The sequence below is a fragment of the Manduca sexta genome, chromosome 13 (assembly GCF_014839805.1).
Source record: "Manduca sexta isolate Smith_Timp_Sample1 chromosome 13, JHU_Msex_v1.0, whole genome shotgun sequence".
Lineage (NCBI taxonomy): Eukaryota > Metazoa > Arthropoda > Insecta > Lepidoptera > Sphingidae > Manduca > Manduca sexta.
The window spans coordinates 2,292,796-2,312,059 of record NC_051127.1 but is presented as its reverse complement, the minus strand read 5'-3'; the positions used below and the strand labels follow the sequence as shown (position 1 = coordinate 2,312,059).

The 19,264-nt window shown below is 38.1% G+C and overlaps 1 protein-coding gene across 7 annotated transcripts in view; it reads left to right on the top strand.

The window, feature by feature from the left end:
* Positions 1–1,566: 1,566 nt before the first annotated feature.
* The window catches only part of LOC115452625 (baculoviral IAP repeat-containing protein 6), a 49,265-nt gene continuing 31,567 nt past the window's right edge, over positions 1,567–19,264 (top strand). For all 7 annotated transcript variants that reach the window (XM_037438338.1, XM_037438336.1, XM_037438339.1 and 4 more), the window contains exons 1-5: positions 1,567–1,826; positions 2,028–2,212; positions 15,220–15,348; positions 17,463–17,698; positions 18,381–18,582. In XM_037438338.1, the coding sequence (XP_037294235.1) occupies positions 1,649–1,826; positions 2,028–2,212; positions 15,220–15,348; positions 17,463–17,698; positions 18,381–18,582 (930 nt within the window). In that variant the 5' untranslated portion in view covers positions 1,567–1,648. The remainder of the gene's footprint in view (positions 1,827–2,027; positions 2,213–15,219; positions 15,349–17,462; positions 17,699–18,380; positions 18,583–19,264) is intronic.

Below are 19,264 nucleotides of genomic sequence, written 5' to 3'. Positions count from 1 at the left end.
GAACTAGAATTTATAATTATATTACTTACCAAACGATATAATAAAAAATACTTTGTAAAAAAACCTTTGTTTGTGAAACTTGCGTAGAAATATGTAAGGATTTTCAAGTTGCTCCGATTAAAAAACAGCTTTGATAATATTTTAAAATTTCAACAAAATCACAGAATTTTATTATTCATACACACAATATCTACTGGACACCTCGCTTATAACTGAACTAGCCAGAAAAAATGCATATAGTAGTACGCAGTCTAAGCAGCACTTGCCATGCTCCCCCCCGAAAATGGCGCCCATTGTGGATGCCGTATCTAGTTATATAGAATTTTGCCTATTCGAAGAAAATGCCGAGTCTGCAACTAAAAATTTTTTTCATAGTTTGTTATACAGGTTGGTTGTTTGCATTTTTGTATATGAATGGATATTATGATACTACTTAGCTATTTCTGGCGGTGTTATTTGTATTGTACTTTATACACGCCTTTATTTTTACATATATGTGTTGCTAGTGTATCCATGGCTTAACATTTCGGCCGAGCATGCCACGCGTTTGATTCACCCGTTTACAATAGCAATAATACGAACTTGAAATTACTAGGTTGTGTGGCATTCCATTAAGCTCGTACACCTTTTTTTTTTCGCGGAAAAAGTCCCTTGTTACTACCTTCCAGTCTTCGCGGAGGGCGACTGAGCGGTTATGTTGGGGTAGCCGTTGCCTTACGACCCGACAATTGAAGCGGCCCGGGACCCTCAGGCGGCGGTCGGGCTGAGTCCCTAACCAATGAACCTAACCTAAGTCCCTACGCAACGGCCTACCAACTAAAACTCCGCGTTGACCCTTTTCAACGCATAAGGGACGACTGCGGGCTTCCCCGAGACAGCAGGTCCGAGTCTTCGGCCGCAGCCGCCCCTGCGCGGTGCTGCCTTGCCCCGGCCCGTCTCCTAAATGTGGGGGGGGGGGCTAAGCCACGCGCACCGAAGGACGCTGTCAGCGTCAACGGCAGCATGAGGTCAACGCCACACTGCCGTCCATCCCGGGGGTCTACCGAAAAATGTGCAAGAAATGCACAAAAATGCACTAGGGCGGACAGCCCGCTGCTGCCCGCCGACGACCCCCTTCGTGGCCCCTATTAGTCGCCTCTTACGACGGGCAGGGGTTTACCGTGGTGGTATTCTCCAAACGCCCCCATTCCACAGGGCGGACGCTCTTACACCTTGAGACATAAGATGTTAAGTCTCATAATGCCCAGTAATTACGCTGGCTACAATATCCTTCAAACCGGAAAGCAACAGAATAGTATAAAAATTTGAACGTATGTACTACCAAGACTATCGTATAGTGAACCAGTGACACTATACGACTTCGACTTTGATGTTAAACTTTTACGTTACATATCCACAGTTACATTTAAAAGTTATTCGTCATTATAATATTTTTACTGTAAATATAATAATCATATAACCATGGAATATGAGCATTCCAGTTGTATTCATATTTCCATAGACAAAAAAAATTCGATTTTTAAAATTGTCTATGACCCTTGGTTTAGAAATTTGTGGCTGGCCACACGATCTTAAAATATTTGACGTAAAAAAAAATACAATTACAAATGGCGTTTACGTAGTGTAGACAGATGTGTTCACGGCCACGATGGGCGATGATTCTTTGATATTACGAGAAGATGGCTATATACGTATGAACTTTCCTGTTACTTCTCTCGCGTATCATAGTAACTTAAATATAATTTTGGTGAAGACCGACGTTGGTAGTGTACACGTTTTGGATGTGAACTCGGGTGTGATACTGCAGACTTCTTGTCTGTGCGCGGGTGAGTACGACGCTTATTTTCCACTGTTGAGTTCTCGATTTGTGCGAATTATCAATGGATTGAGTTGTTTGCAGTGTACAGCATTGATTATTGTGAAGTAGATGTGTAAAGATGGATGGTGTCCTACTTTGTTTCCACATTTGACAGTTGTCGGATAAACAAGTGTACCGGAATGCCGGATGATATGTTGCCGGTTTTCAGACAATGGAGGCGCTCTGGGCGTGGAGTACGCGCCGGGCGCAGACAGGGTTTTCGTGTGGGACAGCAGTGGGGTGGGCGCCCGGAACGATTACAACGGCGTGCTGTTGCTGCAAACGGCACTCCAGAGGCCGCTTCCGTCCTCACAACCTGACAAGTGCATTTCTATAGAGCTCGTTCTCTCTGAGGTATGCTGATTTTAATATTGTGCAAATTTAAATACAAATGTTTTATCATGTTTATTGTAAATGTTTATAAGCTATTTTTGTCATATAAGGCAAGTGGATGAAGTGTACATATTACAGTACAAACATAATATTAGTTGTCACCGTCAATAACTGATGCTGGTATATTGTTATCATCACTTCATTGTCAACAATTCTGCATGTCATTGTTGTGAACAACACAAAGATGAATTAGAAGCCATGAAATGTCATCATGATTTTTGGGGTATTTGCAATAACTTGATCATTCATAAACATTTACGATACTTAATAAGTATTTACAGTACAGTATATGAATAAGCCTTATTTAACCTAACTAATGTATCATTTTCCTGCACTAAACAAGTAATAATCAGTCATAGATAAATGCCAAATAGTTTAGATCTCATTAAATATGTCTATTTCAAGGTTTAGTCTGATTTTATTGCGGATTATATCATTGATGAAACCTGTCTTTGCACTTGCTGTTTCATTCTTTTCATACAAAAATAGCTCCAGCAAATACAGCCTCTGATGGTAGATCAGCCTGCTCAATACCATAGATAAAGTAAATGTATTAATTTTGACAGTTCTTTTGCTACCCTTTGTGATAAAAAGTATTTTTTGATTAGAAAATAATGCAAATTAATCATAAGTTTAGTTTACATTTATTATTTAGGGGATTACTTTATATTGCATTCTGAGATCATTTTATAGCATTATATTTCATCAACCACATTAACAAACCACTAAGGTGAATATACATGTTATTATGTGTATAATCTCTTTGATATTATAGTCCAAATGCTTTGATACCGTACCATAACTGCTATTTATTTATTTAAATAGTACTACCGCACCACACATAGTAAATTATTTAAATGAAAGTATACTTATTATATATGCAGTACAATTTTTGTGTGCATAATTATTTACAACATTCAAGAAATAATTTAAATTTGTTTTTATATTTAGCACTAATGTCATTACTGTTTGAACCATATTGAAAAAATAATAAACATAATTGGGATTTAAATATGTAGTAATATGCATGTATGTTGTCCTATAGCGTAGCTTGCCATAGCGGGGCCCTATATGTAAATTCGTTGAGGGCTCTTCAGAGCAGTGCTAACTTTTGGATGCCTGCTTACTTAAAAGTAGGTATGGACCAAGAGGGGTCCCATATCACTCATATGGCTGATACCGCGGTAGCTATGCCCCAGATGCTGTCATAGTTTACTAGTTATTCAGATGCTATGGTGGGTTTAAGGAGACACATTTAGCAACCATCTCTTTTTGTACTCAATGAGTAACCTGCTGTATTAGACTGGCTGTTTTTTTGCTGATAATAAATGGAGTAGAGTTCACAAAGTATATACAAATGGGAGATGTTTGCTCCTTGCCATTTGGTACAATAATGGAAGTACACCAGTTGTTCCTAGAATGCGAATTACGTACATAGGCTACGATGTCAGTTTTTACACTTTGCATGGTGGTCGCTAGCTGGGCAGGTAAAATGTCCTACCACCAGCAAACCAACTATAGCTTTTCATCTTTACATTTTTACACACATAATTGAACTAGTTTTCGTATATTTGCAAATAAATACTGTTTTTGTCTAAAGTTAAAATGTTCCAAGACATAATACATTTAAAAATTTTCCAATTTATTACATTTTAAGTATGAAATAAGTAACAAGGTATATACTTTTTTTGATACAAGCACTGCAAAGTGACCCTTCTGCACCTTATGGTAAGTGTAGTAGGGTCCAATTGAATGTCTACTGATGAGAGATGATTAAACCCCTTGGCAATCAACACAATTATGCCCGCCTGTTGGAGCTTGATATACACAGCCTGATCCAAAATCACCAAATCTAATTACAACATCTGCCCAACAGTTTAATCGTTATTGAAATTGTCAGAACTGCTGTAACAAAAACTAATTGTCATCGAAGTTCTATCAGTGCGACAACTACTATGCAAGGAGACAAAAATGCCTGTACAAAAATCGCAACCAAAAATAGTTAATTTTATTTGATTATAATAAGAATATACACACACTTATAATGAGGTACACAAGTATTGTTTGTAATGACGTTCCTAAAATAGCTTGTGATGACCTTTCTAAATTACTGGCGAGTTAAAATAATGACTAAATCAAAACTGGTCAATCTATCAGAGCTGCATTACCATTATATACACGCACTTCAAATATTTAACATCCCTATCGCTCAGCAGGTAAAAAAGATCGTACCGTATGCGCCAAAGAAGGCCACCGCGGGTTTTGGCTGGTATGCCGGTGTAGGGTATACGGGGGTAGGGACTCGGTCCAATGCTCGCTCCGATGATGCTATACTCGCGAGTGGCGACTTTGGACCAACACACCGACATACGTGAAACCAACGCAATTGTTTTACTCACCCCCCAAGTCAAGGCAGAGATAACGCGTTTAATCCCGTGAAAAATAAAGGTTTTAATAATGATATAGCCTGACGAAACGAGAGTGTCTTGTGAACAGATGAGGCGTTTTGTACAGCCGACGATCGACATACGTTTCATTTAGGTTCTGCTGTGTTTATTTCTACCAAATGTGCATACTTTTACCTTTGACTATTAATAAACGTGATGTGAATTGATTCTGCGTATGGCGTTTATAATGTAAGTTTTTTAACAATAATTTTACGGTGTTAATATGTTATAGAGGAAATTCGTATCAAGCAGTGACGTCATTATTCAATCTTCCTTTAAGGTTATAGCTTAAGGTCCATTTTTCATACATTTTGTTTCACCTTTAATTTAATACGACGAAATTTTAAAGGCCGAAATATCCATGCATATTAATTATTTTTACGTTTTTCTTTCAACTGCGAGAACTAATCACTAACTAGACGTGAATTTAAAATCTTTACTTGTCAATACTTGTTTAGTTACCCAGATTAAAGGTGAAACAAAATGTATAAAAAATGGACCTTAAGCTATAACCTTAATTACTTGGATTTTATGTTAATAGATTATATTAGTTGACCACTACTGTAGCGCGGAATACACTCAAAAATATCTACCCGAGTCGATTTTTTTCTTCTTATTATTTCAAAACTGACGTCTACAATATAGGTAATATAATATATGCGAGATTTTCCGATCGATAAAAAAAACATTTAATTTACCCTGCATTGGAAGTGTCCGATATGTACGGAGGGTGGACGTCCGATGCTGCTCTTGCCAGTTCGCTAGACGTTGCTAGGGGAGGTGGACAGATGACTTAATAAAAGCCGCAGGAGGTAGCTGGATGCAGACCACTTCCAATATGTCGATCTCGAAATCTTTGATGGAGGCCCATGTTCAGCAGTAGACGTCCTACGGCTGATAATGATGTATGGCGGCCTGTTGCTTGGGAATTAGATAGACGATCTGATAAGGCTGCAGAAAGTCGCTGGATGTAGGCATGCTTGCAACATGTCAGTTTGGAAATCTAAGAGAGACTTATTTCAGTAGCGGACATATTATATATACTTAATATATAACATCTCTATCTCATAGAGATAGGCAGGGACTATGAATTACCATTTTGCCTGATTCTAGAACACTTCTACGACTTTCATATCCAACATTCAACAGTTTTGGGCGGTTGACCCTTAGTGGCTTTTCCATTCAAACTCATCGCGTATATCCTTTACATCAGTCATAAGAATACTCCCGCATCAGCAGTGAACATTCCGTGGCTGATGATGACGGTAGCAATAGCCTCCTATCACGTCACAGCATGAATATAAGCTCGGCGATGTGGAAGAGCAATAGTCAGGCCGCTTCCCATTCGAGGATAAAATTACGTCATCATTGTGACCCAATCATGCTTATGAAAGTCATCAATGACGTCATCATTATGAACCAATCATGCTTATCAGTTGTAATGTTTTGTCAAAAGCAACGGTCTTTTAGTTGTTTACACTTAATGACTAATTTAATTAGACTGCCTCGGTGGCGTAGTTGTACTGCATGCGCGGTACGGCTGCGCTCTGAGGTCCTGGGTGCGAATCCCGGGTCGGGCAAAGTGATAATTGGGTTTTTCTGCTCAATATCAGCCCGGAGTCTGGATTTTGTGCCCGATATGGCGATAGGCTCGCCCCCTATCACATTCTGGGACGGAACACGCTTGGCGAAAAGTGGGTGCCCTGGTTGCACCTCTGCATACCCCTTCGGGGATAAAATGCGTGATGGTGTGTGTGTGTGTAATTATTAATTTCTGGAATTTTTGTGATAAACTTTCGATTTACCATTGTCTGTTGTCTAGTCAAGAAATCAAGCAATAGTATGTATATTTGTATCTTTTTTTTTATGAGTGCACGGCAAAGTCACCCCTATGCACTTGGTGTTAAATGATGTGAGGCCCAATAGAATGTCGACTGACGAGAGATGAAAACCCCTCGGCAGTCGACACAATTATGCCGGCCTCTTGGAATTTTTTTGTACAACTATATACACGTTACTAAAACTGAAGTGTTATAAACTATTATTTGTGTTTGTTTGAGGCAATTTTTCGAAAAAAATGATGCAAACTAGTTCAACGAGTTATTTATACTCTTAGATCATTTAATAATTATTATTAGTGGTTGAAATTCGACCGTCGAATTCAATATATTTGTGACACATAGTAAGTATTATTTGTATTTTTGCCCGCCTTTTATATATGAACTTTAGTTATGGCAAATATCACACTGCATGCTTTCTTTATGTATTCATATATTATAGATAACATTTTTAATTTCGGATACGAATTACAAAGCGGTTCCTGGTCAATAACTTGACCTCTCTAAAGTAGGTGCTGTTGTACTTTAGCCAGGTCAACTTATATCAGACGATATATTTTCACACCCCAACCTTTTACAAGGGCGCAACTACACGCAAAAGCTAGTAACCATTCATCTATGTTAATATTGTAAATAATACTTTTATGTTTGTTTGTAAACGCTTTAAGAACTAAAGGAATTATAACAATCACTTTTAAAAAGCTTTACTATTTACTAAACATGAGCAAATTACGCTATACTTTGCTTTTTTTTATTTTAATCCGGCCGCGTCTGCAACTAAGTCCAATCAAAATATGTCGTAAGGATTCAATTTCACCTGGAAACTCCATCAATCGTAGCAATACGCATGCGTTTGAAATGTACACCCGGTGGGCGATAGTGAAGCGCCCCCTGGACCCCGCCGCGCTGCATTTAGCGATCCGAAGCATGACTCGGCGATTTCATAACGTCCCACCAATATTGTAAATGCGAATTTTGTGGACACGTTTAGATTTTTTACAGAAGTTAAGGTTTACCCCTGAGCGGATTTGGATAAAAGTAAACGTAGTAAAATCTTTTTTAATCCCGAAAAAATAATACCACAATTATTTTAGAAAATGTTTTGAATGAAATAATAATGTTTGGTTTGGTTAATTGTCAGAGCTGCGTCAGTTTTTCTATCTTTACATTAAGACGTGGTAAGAAATATAATAGAAATTATTCCGTGTTATAAATTGGTACGCTCTCAGTATACGCATACTTATTCATTAATTTGCCATTATAATAAAAGAGTATATTGTCTATTCCTAAAAAATCCCAGTTTCATATAAACCACTCAATAATTACCAATGAATACAAGTGGGGGAATTCCCTAGAAGGCGCTACTTGATAAACACAAAACATGTTGTGCCATGACAGCACATCTTAATTATAGTTCCACTACAATGTTATCGTTTTATTTAGCCAAAGTTACATTTTGTCCATTTTGAAGGACGCAACAGACTGTTCGGCCATTTGGTTATGCGTTTATACGCCGAATATTGTAATAACAAAATTGTGTTGCGTCAAAGTACAAAGTAACAGCAGCAGGAAGAAATGATATGACGTGCATTTCTATCGGTCAATTCTTACGTAGTGGTCATTTATCAGTCGTATAAAACATAGCTTTTTCTGACTGCTAGAAAAAGCCTGTGTCAAAAGTGGATAAATATTAATTGTAACGTGCTATCTGATTGGTCGTTTGTTTCATTCCTTTATATTTTTGCAAAACTATATTTGATTTACATACACAATACAAAATTTACACAAGAAGGCCATTTAACGAGTTTCAGTAAAACAAATTTATTTTGTAAATATTTTTTTTGTGATGACTATTCCACTCCATTTTTCGTCTCTCTCGGACATTGATTCGTTTCGATTTTCGGTAGTAAACGTCGTGTATGCTTCGATAGCACGCAAATAACGTGAGCACACTACCATGTGAGGGACTTTGTTTTACCTTAGTCTACGTAGCGTAGTGTAGTACATTTGTGTGTACAATGGCGAAGGATGAAATTTTCCGAAACCCAACACAACTTATAGATAAGAATAATATACATAAACGAGGTTTGAAAGACATTATAGCCAATGCAATTATTGGGCATTATGGGATATCCAACGTATCAAGATGACGAGCGCAGTTTAATGCAATGCAATGCTTTGTAATTTAAAGGGTGAGTGTTGCTACTGATTATAATCATGGGCAGACGTGTCGTTTACCATCAGGCAAACGTCTCTCTAAGTTTGTCATTTTATTCGTACACACACTAAACAGACAGACCACCTGTAGCGAAATGCGAAATTTTCCGACAGGGAACCCAACACTACTTATAGGTACTAATAATATGTATAAATGTGGTCTGCAAATTGTTTTCATGATGATTAGATTTTACATAAATTACGAAACGGCAGGAATAGGGTTTGTTTTTTGGGGAACTGCCGTGTTTATCACCGAAGGTACCCTGGTAACGGTGTACAGGCGATCCCCCTGCTTAGCAACCACGGAAGCCCCATGATGAGTTGGTGGGCCCTATCGCTATCACTGGAGGCTCGATAGCCTCCAGCTAGACGGTCTTATGTAAGCCATACACGCTACGGTCTACCGGAGAGGTCATCTGTGCAGGTATGCCTGCGCAGGTATCAATTGAAAGAATTGATTTTCGATTCTGCGCCGGTCGCCTGCACAGGCTCAAAAATCTGCACAGGTCTATTCCCACACACATTGCGGTCTATCGGCGCAGGCATACCTGCACCGGTGGACCTTTCCGATGGACCGTAGCATGTATGACAGCCATTAGGGCCCGGGAGGAAGAAGGAGGGGATAGAGGGAAGGTAGAGAAGGGGAAGGAAGAGGAGTTCTTAGAATGGTTGGAAGGAAGGGAAGGGAAATGTTCACGAACCCTTAGACAGACCTCAATGTGAACTTAGCAACCTAGAGGCATACGCACGAGCTGTGCTCCTAGAGTCGCGGCAAATGTGCCCCCGTGCATGGGCGTGCATTGCAGGAATAGGGTTGTATGGACCCTTGCCACTGGTGTACAAAACAAAAAAAAACCTATAAGACACTGTGCTCAAGTTGTTTGCCGTAACAGCAAGACAGGATAATTGATTACGTTAAACATTAGTGTTATCGCACTATACTAATGGTGTAGTTAATGTCACGATAGATAGTAAAAAAACTGGTAAGTAATGTGCGAGTCGCACACGCTGACTTAGGGATAAACGCTTGGTCTTTATTGCTATTTGTTAGTATATTATTAGAGATGAAAATCCCTTGTGAAAATTTTAGTCCGCTAGCCATTAAGGTTCAAAATCTAGAGCTTTTTAAATATCACACAGATAGTCTAAACCTATCTAAGTTACGTTGATATTATTTTGGATACGGAATTCTAAAACTAATAATATTAAAATTTCATTTCCGACCTGACGAAGTATAATAATAACCAGTTGTCTAGTTTAATATATTTTTAACACATATTTTACACAAATTTATATCACTCCTTCAATATGAAATTTAATTACATAATATGTCAAATCTCACCCTCTTCCGTTTGAGGTTTTTTTTGTTAACAACAGTCGAGGGGTGATACATTTCTACTTATCCTACTAATATAAATGCGAATGTCTCTGAGGATGGATGGATGTATGTATGTTTGTTACTCTTTCACGAAGAAACTACTGAACGGATTTGGATGAAACTTTACAGTAATATTGGTTGGACATCAGAATAACACATAGACTACAATTTATAGTTTGTGTAATTTGGTCATAATATAACGATACATATCAGTCAGAAAAAGAAATAATCCCGGAGAACTCCCTCACGCGGCCGAAGCCGCGAGCAAAAGCTAGTTAATTACAAAAATCACGTTATGTCTAATGGGTAGGCAGAGGTGCAACTAGAGCATTTCGCCTTGTGCGTTCCGTCGCCATGATGTGATGGGGCGATTCTATTGCCATTACGGGCGTAAATTCCAGATTATGGGTTTATACTGAGCAGAAAAACCCAATTTCACGCTTTTCGACCTGGGAGCTGAATCCGGCACCTCAGAGTGGTAGTCTTACTGCGCACGTAATACAAAGCCACTTAGGCCGTCATCATGAATAATATAAAGAGGGAAATCCTTTATTATTAGATTGATTATATAAAAACGAATTGTTGCTAATAGAACTATTGTTAAATACTTAATAAATAGTGTGGAACAAAATTATTACATTTTGAGCATCACAAACGCATAAAAATATATATAATAATACCAATATGACGAAAAATCGTGGGACACTAATAAACTAGTCACCAAAAATATTGCAGAGGATCCACCGGAATCAGGCACCGTGTTGTATATTTGCTTATAAATCCGCTTCTAGTATAATTTTGTAATACTTAATGATACCAGTGACGTCATCGTATCGCCTTTAAAACAACCACCATCGCATGTGGCCCAAATTTAACCAGTTGTGTTTGTAAAGTAATTCAATTGTTTTTTTTTTTCACTGTTTTACAATGTACATTGTACAGCCGTGAACATTCAACATGCTTTCATTTAAATTGTAAAGCATTTGGATTAAGTCACGTGCATTCACTTTTTTTGTGTGTTTTAAATTCTAACCCCTTATTCATAAACGTTATTAATCTAAGGACGGATCATTGCTGTGATAACAAGTCTGTTTCCCAGTGCTGACGGCATGGCAGCTTTCGCAGTGCGTAGACATAGGGCCGTTGTGATTGGCTAATATTGAGATACAACTTTAATCTAATTGGCTGTTAGATAAACAAAGTTGAACAAACAGCAAGCTGTCAGATAAACAAAGCTGAGAAACAGACTTGTTATCACAGCAATGCTCCGTCCTTAGATAAATAACGTTTGTGAATAAGTGGGTAACAGTATACTTACCAAAACCGGTGCCTTCGTCACAAGTGACAATTTCAATCACGGCGCATGTTTGCCCGAATTTATTTCGTTAACAGATGTTACTATGACGGAATTGCCATCAACAGATTGAGAACGTACAGAGAATCTGAATACGAAAAAGGATTTCTCCGCGGGGGAAGGCGCGGATGAGATCTAGTTTAGTGTTTTTCTACACAAAGACATTAAACAGTATAGTTAAAGACCGAACATCAGGACCAAATTTGTGCTCCAAAAGTTATTACCAATAGGGTGTTTGACAATTTTTTAAAATGTATGTACTATACGATAGAGGATTTTTCACTTATAGCATGAATTATATTGTTATTGTTAAAATATGCTAAATTTATTAAATATCCGTGATTTTCTTTTGTCATTTATAATTTCGCGCTAAAACGCGCTGTCACGTGACGTTATCCCTGTGTGATGTCATCGCTCATATACAAACATTCGTGACAGTTCTGACACCTAACCTGCACCTTACAACAAAACAAATTGTCTACGATTTATATCTGTTAGTTATTACTTTTCCCACAAAAATTTAATATGCCAGCATATAAATATTGTTCAGTGCCTTTATGTAAAAACTCAACACCACATTATCCCGATACATTGTTCATTCATATGCTAAAATCCAAAGATTTAAGAAAGAAGTGGTGGACTTTAGCACGACGAGATCCAAAATATACGTCAGATAAATCGACGAATAATTTTATTGTGAAGTGCATTTCAATGTAAGTTTATAGTTGTTTAATATGTTATAAATGTTGTTGTCACCTAAAAAAATAATCTATACTTCTATACTTATTATATAAAGCTGAAGAGTTTGTTTGTTTGTTTGTTTGAACGCGCTAATCTCAGGAACTACCAGTCCAAATTGAAAAATTCTTTTTGCGTTGGATAGCCCTTTGTTCGTGGAGTGCTATAGGCTATATATCATCACGCTATACCCAATAGGAGCGGGGCAGTAATGGCTAATCTCAGGAACTACCGGTCCAAACTGAAAAATTCTTTTTGTGTTGGATAGCCCTTTGTTCGTGGAGTGCTATAGGCTATATATCATCACGCTATGACCAAAAGGAGCGGAGCAGTAATGACTAATCTCAGGAACTACCGGTTCGAACTGAAAAATTCTTTTTGTGTTGGATAGCTCTTTATTAGTGTAGTGCTATAGGCGATATATCATCACGCTATGACCAATAGGAGCGGAGCAGTAATGGCTAATCTCAGGACCTACCGGTACAAACTGAAAAATTCTTTTGTGTTGGATAGCCCTTTGTTCGTGGAGTGCTATAGGCTATATATCATCACGCTATGACCAATAGGAGCGGAGCAGTAATGACTAATCTCAGGAACTACCGGTTCGAACTGAAAAATTCTTTTTGTGTTGGATAGCTCTTTATTAGTGTAGTGCTATAGGCTATATATCATCACGCTATGACCAATAGGAGCGGAGCAGTAATGACTAATCTCAGGAACTACCGGTTCGAACTGAAAAATTCTTTTTGTGTTGGATAGCTCTTTATTAGTGTAGTGCTGTAGGCATATATCATCACGCTATGACCAATAGGAGCGGAGCAGTAATGACTAATCTCAGGAACTACCGGTTCGAACTGAAAAATTCTTTTTGTGTTGGATAGCTCTTTATTAGTGTAGTGCTATAGGCTATATATCATCACGCTATGACCAATAGGAGCGGAGCAGTAATGACTAATCTCAGGAACTACCGGTTCAAACTGAAAAAATATTTTTGTGTTGGATAGTTCTTTGTTCGTGGAGTACTATGGGGTATATATCATCACGCTATGACCAATAGGAGCGGAGCAGTAATGGCTAATCTCAGGAACTATCAGATCGAACTGAAAAAATATTTTTGTGTTGGATAGCACTTTGTTTCTGGAGTGCTATAGGCTATATATCATCACGCTATGACCAATCGGAGCGGAGCAGTAATGAAACATGTTGCAAAAACGGGGAAAAATTATTAGTTTTGAGAGCTTCCGTTGCGTGCGCTGCGTAAACGGTTAAAGTTATGCAACAATGATGTATGACGGGATTATTCCTCTTAAAAAGTTCTAAAAAATATATTATAAAACAAATTCCCCCGCTGCATCTGTCTGCCTGAACGTGTTAAACTCAAAAACTACCCAACGTATTAAGATGAAATTTGGTATGGAGACAGTTTGAGAGGCTCCCGGGAAACTACTATTTTTATAACGGAAAACTTTAGCCTGAAAAACTTTATAATGCGGGCGGAGCCGCGGGCAAAAGCTAGTGTTTTAATATAAGTGTAAAATATAAATTATAGTTTTTGTTACCTCGGTTTTTTTAAAGTTATGAGTGCGTGCTATCTGTTGTTCTATGTGTCATGCAGTCGTTACTATATATTTATTGTATTGAATGATGCAATGTTTATGAGAGATGACGTCACTAGGAATGGCAGCCAGCATCGCGTCGTTTAGGCCGCGAGGGGTACAGACTAAAAATTCAAAATTTTAATGACGTATATAAAATATTTACAATACGTTTAAAACAAAAAAATCTATTTGATAAATATTGTCGCCCACTATTCTTTCTCCTGGAGTAGTTTTATATTTTTTGGTTACACCAGTCAAACACCCTATTGGTAATAAGTCGCTGCCTTCTTTGAAATGTTCGTGTGACAAGATTTCGCAGCGTCCTTAGATAATAATAACATGTTTGCAGAAAATATATTACATGTACATTAAAAAAGTGTAAATGAATATTGAAAAATATGAAGGCTTTTACATTGGTGTTTGGCTATTTCACGGCAGATCGAGTAACCATCGCGTGACGGCAAAATTTTTGTATGGCAATCTTGCCAATGTCTGCTCTATATTAACTTAGAACTCTTTGGTTCTACATGAGTCAATGTTTACATGTGCTTTGCCTAATATGGTGAAGTCGTGCACTCGGTCGGGGCATGTCGTTACCGATTTAAATTCATTTATTCGCATCGCCATCACTGCATGTTTGAAAAGTTTTCTCGGTATATGAGTGATTGTGATGCCTTTGTTTATGATTGCCGGATGGTTTCGCTTCAAAAAGCTTATTGATTGTTTTGGCAGTTTTTATTAAGAAATTCTGGAGTTTTATACTCCTGGAAGGCACTGCACAGGACACTGTCTCTATCCTGAGGCAATTGTTAATGTAAAAAGCAGTAAATAAATTGACTACAATGGATTTTAATTGGAGACACATCAGCCTTTGTACACTGTTGCTTGATAGGAAAATTTAAAAGCGTGTATACTGATGAAAATTTACAATAATTGCACTACGATCGTCATATAAATAACATAATGGAGTTTTGATCATAATATTGTCATATAAGCTTACCATTCTTAGCACCTGCTTCATGAGATTCAAGTAAATTTAATTTTCCACTTATCGTATAAAACAGCTTATTTTGTTGGTACACATTTTATTACCATTTATTGGATAGCATAAATTAGAATGTGACTTTGGTATTTTGTATTTTGAGTAGCATTAACTCAGAAGTTGTAAAAGAGACTCTATAGTGATAGAGAAGACCCGTGCCCAGTGCAAGAGACTTTTCCCGCCCGTACACCCACTACTACAATTCCTGTAAGCCAGGATAAGCAGTGGCACGTAATCTATGACACCGAGCGGTGTAGCTCTGCGAGTCTCAAGGAAAACAATTTTTTCTTTATTCGTGCCCAATGTCAGTGTATAATGCTGGTATTTATTATATTTAACCATATTTTTGTTCACAGGCTGTCCTTCTGTACCAATGCCTGCAGAGTCTCGACGCCCACTCGATCGAGGGCCTCACAGACTTCATCAATGAGCTAAAAAACGCCATAGATGCTGAGCCTGCACGCAAGGGTGTCAAGGCGCAGAAGGTAAAATCTTTTGATTGTTAAACAGGGTCATTGTTACATTGCGTTACTAGATGAGACCACATAATCGTCTTTACCTTTGCTAAAATGGCGCCAAGTCCTCCATGAATAACAAATATGTTCGCCAAAATTACCGGTTTTACTTTTCTGATTTTTTTTATCTTGTTTTCGTTTAGTGCAAATACGGTGTGTGTAAGTGTATTTCTGATTGAAAGTATATGTTTTCGCTCCAACGAATTCTTTTCGTACGGTAATAGTGGCCTTGGGCATGTCAAATTAAAATTACTCTTTATTAATATTTATTTTGTACGAAACTTACAATTGTTTATTTTAAATCAATATTTAAAATTACTGATGGTAAAGTGTTATTTTCATGGAGAAAGTTAATGGTTTTATTTATTGACGCAATGTCAAAATGACCACAGGGTCACTATAATACAGATATTATGTACAAATTAATCGCTTTATTGTCCTTACTATTGTGTGCCTGAATTAACGTCAGTGTACTTGCATTGGAAAATCAGCTTTGGATTCTATTTCCTAGTCGAATAAAATTTGTTGTTCTATAGCGCGTGGGTCTTCCGTCATTGGAATTTGCAATGGTCTTGCCGCTTGTCATATAACATGATAATTTGTTTATACGGCCAAAAGTGAATGTATTGATTGCATATTATTTTGTTAGATTTACTGATGCAAAAAAAGTATAGCATCCAATTGGATATTTCTAAGGCAATAATAATAATAATAATAATATCAGCCCTGTATTGTATACTTGCCCACTGCTGAGCACGGGCCTCCTGTACTACTGACAGGGATTAGGCCTTAGTCCACCACGCTGGCCTAGTGCGGATTGGTAGACTTCACACACCCTCGAAACTCCTAGAGAGAACTTCACAGGTATGCAGGTTTCCTCACGATGTTTTCCTTCACCGTTAAAGCAAGCGATAATTCACAAAGAATACACACATCATTTTTTAGAAAAATCAGAGGTGTGTGCCCTTGGGATTTGAACCTGCGGACATTCATCTCGGCAGTCCGTTCCACAACCAACTAGGCTATCGCTGCTTGCGATATTATTATTTATTATTTTCTAAGGCAAATTAATATTTAATTTGATAACTTATTTTGAGGTAAGAATGACGCGGGCGTAGTCGCGAACGACACTTCATAACTAATAAGCGTTTATAAAGATATTGCAGTTTTGTCATCTTTACGTAATATGCATATAAGATAAGGTAGAAAGTAGGTTTGCTTTAAAAATTTAATTTGCCAATTGGACGTTATCACAAGAGTGATATGGTGCTTATTAGGTGACAGTGAATAAGGAATCTTGATAATATTAATATAGGAGAAATTATTGATTGTACGAGATTTTATTTCTACAGTGCGTAGAAATTTATGTAAAATATTTTAATGTCTATTTCGCGCTGTTTTTTATTCGCCTAAGAAATGCTTCTATGTGCGAATAAATTTTTAATGTGTCTAATAATAATATCGTTCATTCAAAGATTGTTAAGTATCTGGATCATTATTTATGAAGGTTTTTAAATTGTAACATTATATTTACAATCTCGTTTGTAGGTCCAACATTAAAAATAATTAAAACATATATACATCAGACAAAAAATAACTAAAACAAATATCGTTTGGCAATAAATAAAAATTATGTAATTAAAATTAAACATGAAATATTTGACAAGATTTAGAAGTTAGAATCGATCGGCACGCATTTGTGGGAATGTCTGTAAATGATCGCTGCAATGATTATAAATATTATATAATCAGTGGGTAGTAACTAATCGGTTTTTAATATTATGTATATTGATTCTAATTTTAAGTCAAATACTTCCTTATCTAGACAAAGACTTAAAAATGCTATGTCATGTATTATACCTGAATATTGAGCCCGATTTCATTGTAGATATCTTACAGACAATTGTGTTACCTAGTTATGCTATAAGGTATAAGCTGCAGTAATGTATTACTGTTTGAAGTTAGAACACAATTCATTTGGTACAGTGACCAGGGAGTGCGACGCGCTGAAGGTTGCCTAACTGTAAAGCTTATCAGTTGGACATATAGAGGTAATAAATATTAATTGCCATTCAAATTTCCAGTGGAGCACAGTAACAATATGTCTGCCACAATCCACACTGCGCCTGGTGACCACCAGCGTGGTGCAGGAGCTGAAGGGGCAGAACCGGCGGATACCGGCGCTGGCCATCGCGTCGGCGGTCGGCCAGCGCGCCAACGAGCTGGTGCCGTGCTCGCGCGACGAGGAGTCCAGGCCGCTCATGTACTCCGAGGCGGAGAGGAAGGAGACCTTCAAGCGGTGGCCGCACATGGACTACAAGTGAGTGCTGTAACGAATAGCAACCGCTGTTACTATACAGAATGTAATGCAAGTCACTGCGTATAGCATAATCATAAGTGGGGGGATAATAATAATAATATCAGCCCTGTATTATATACTTTGTCCACTGCTGAGCACGGGCCTCCTCTACTACTGAGAGGGATTAGGCCTTAGTCCACCACGTTGGCCTAGTGCGGATTGGTAGACTTCACACACCTTCGAAATTCCTAGAGAGAACTTCTCGGATGTGCAGGTTTCCTCACGATGTTTTCCTTCACCGTTAAAGCGAACGATAAATTCACAAAGAATACACACGTCATTTTTTAGAAAAGTCAGAGGTGTGTGCCCTTGGGATTTGAACCTGCGGACATTCGTCTTGGCAGACCGTTCCACACCCAACTAGGCTATCGCCGCTTTTAAGTGGGGGGATAATAATAGAAAATTATGAAATAAAGTAAAGGTAGCAATTAGTATTCTTTCTAATGAAAATTCTTATTATGATTATTTGCATAAAGATATGCCCACGAATGATATAGGCTACCGTAATACTATGGTTCACTTAGGACTTGTTCTGAAAATGTATTCGGGCAGAGTTTGCCACCGAAGCTCGTAGTGACAAAATAGCTAGTTATCCCGGTCCGAGATGTGTAAACATGGCGAGTGACAGAGCGCGGCGCCGCAGGTGGGCGCTGCCGGCGCGCATGGCGCAGGCGGGGTTCTACCACCAGCCCACGCCCAGCGGCGACGACCGCGCCATGTGCTTCACGTGCCTCGTGTGCCTCGTGTGCTGGGAGAAGAGCGACGAGCCGTGGGTGGAGCACGAGCGCCACTCGCCCAACTGCCCCTTCGTGCGCGGCGAGTACACGCACAACGTGCCCATATCGGTACGTACTGCCGCTATTACATGTGAAGGCACGAGTCGTGAGCACTATAGTCATTGGTCGCTTTGACTATTGGTTTACAAGAACTAACAGGTACTAACTACACTTTCGTTAAATTTGTACACAGGCGAGCTCGTCCCCACCATCGATCATCCGTGCTTATGACTTGTGCCGTTTACAGCAAGTTTGTTTTATTCCGGCCAAAATAAATGCCTCATTGTTTTGATTACTTGTTAGTGAGTAGTGACGTTTTGAATCCGATTTGTATGTTGTTGAACTAAATTTCGCAGGTTCTGTAGGATTTTTCATGCAAGAGACGCAGGAGTAACCACCAAGCTAATAATATTATACAAATTATAGCGCATGGTGTGCATTTGTTGTATGGTATGCCTGTTTGGTATATACTTAAATTAATTAATTTATTACACGTGAAAATTGATTAAATCTTAAATGGTATTATTTATTATATCAACAACTGGATGTGAAAACTCATAAATAATTTTATTTGAATTTTTTGATAGTAACATTTTTATAATAGGAAGTTAAGTAATGTACGGTATGTACTCGTATTTATATATTTACAGTACTGACAATAATGACGCATACATTCATGCCTTCTGCCTCTAAAAGGGTAGACAAATGTGCACTTATTGCCCACACACTGCCAAACTTGTATCTGCAAAGT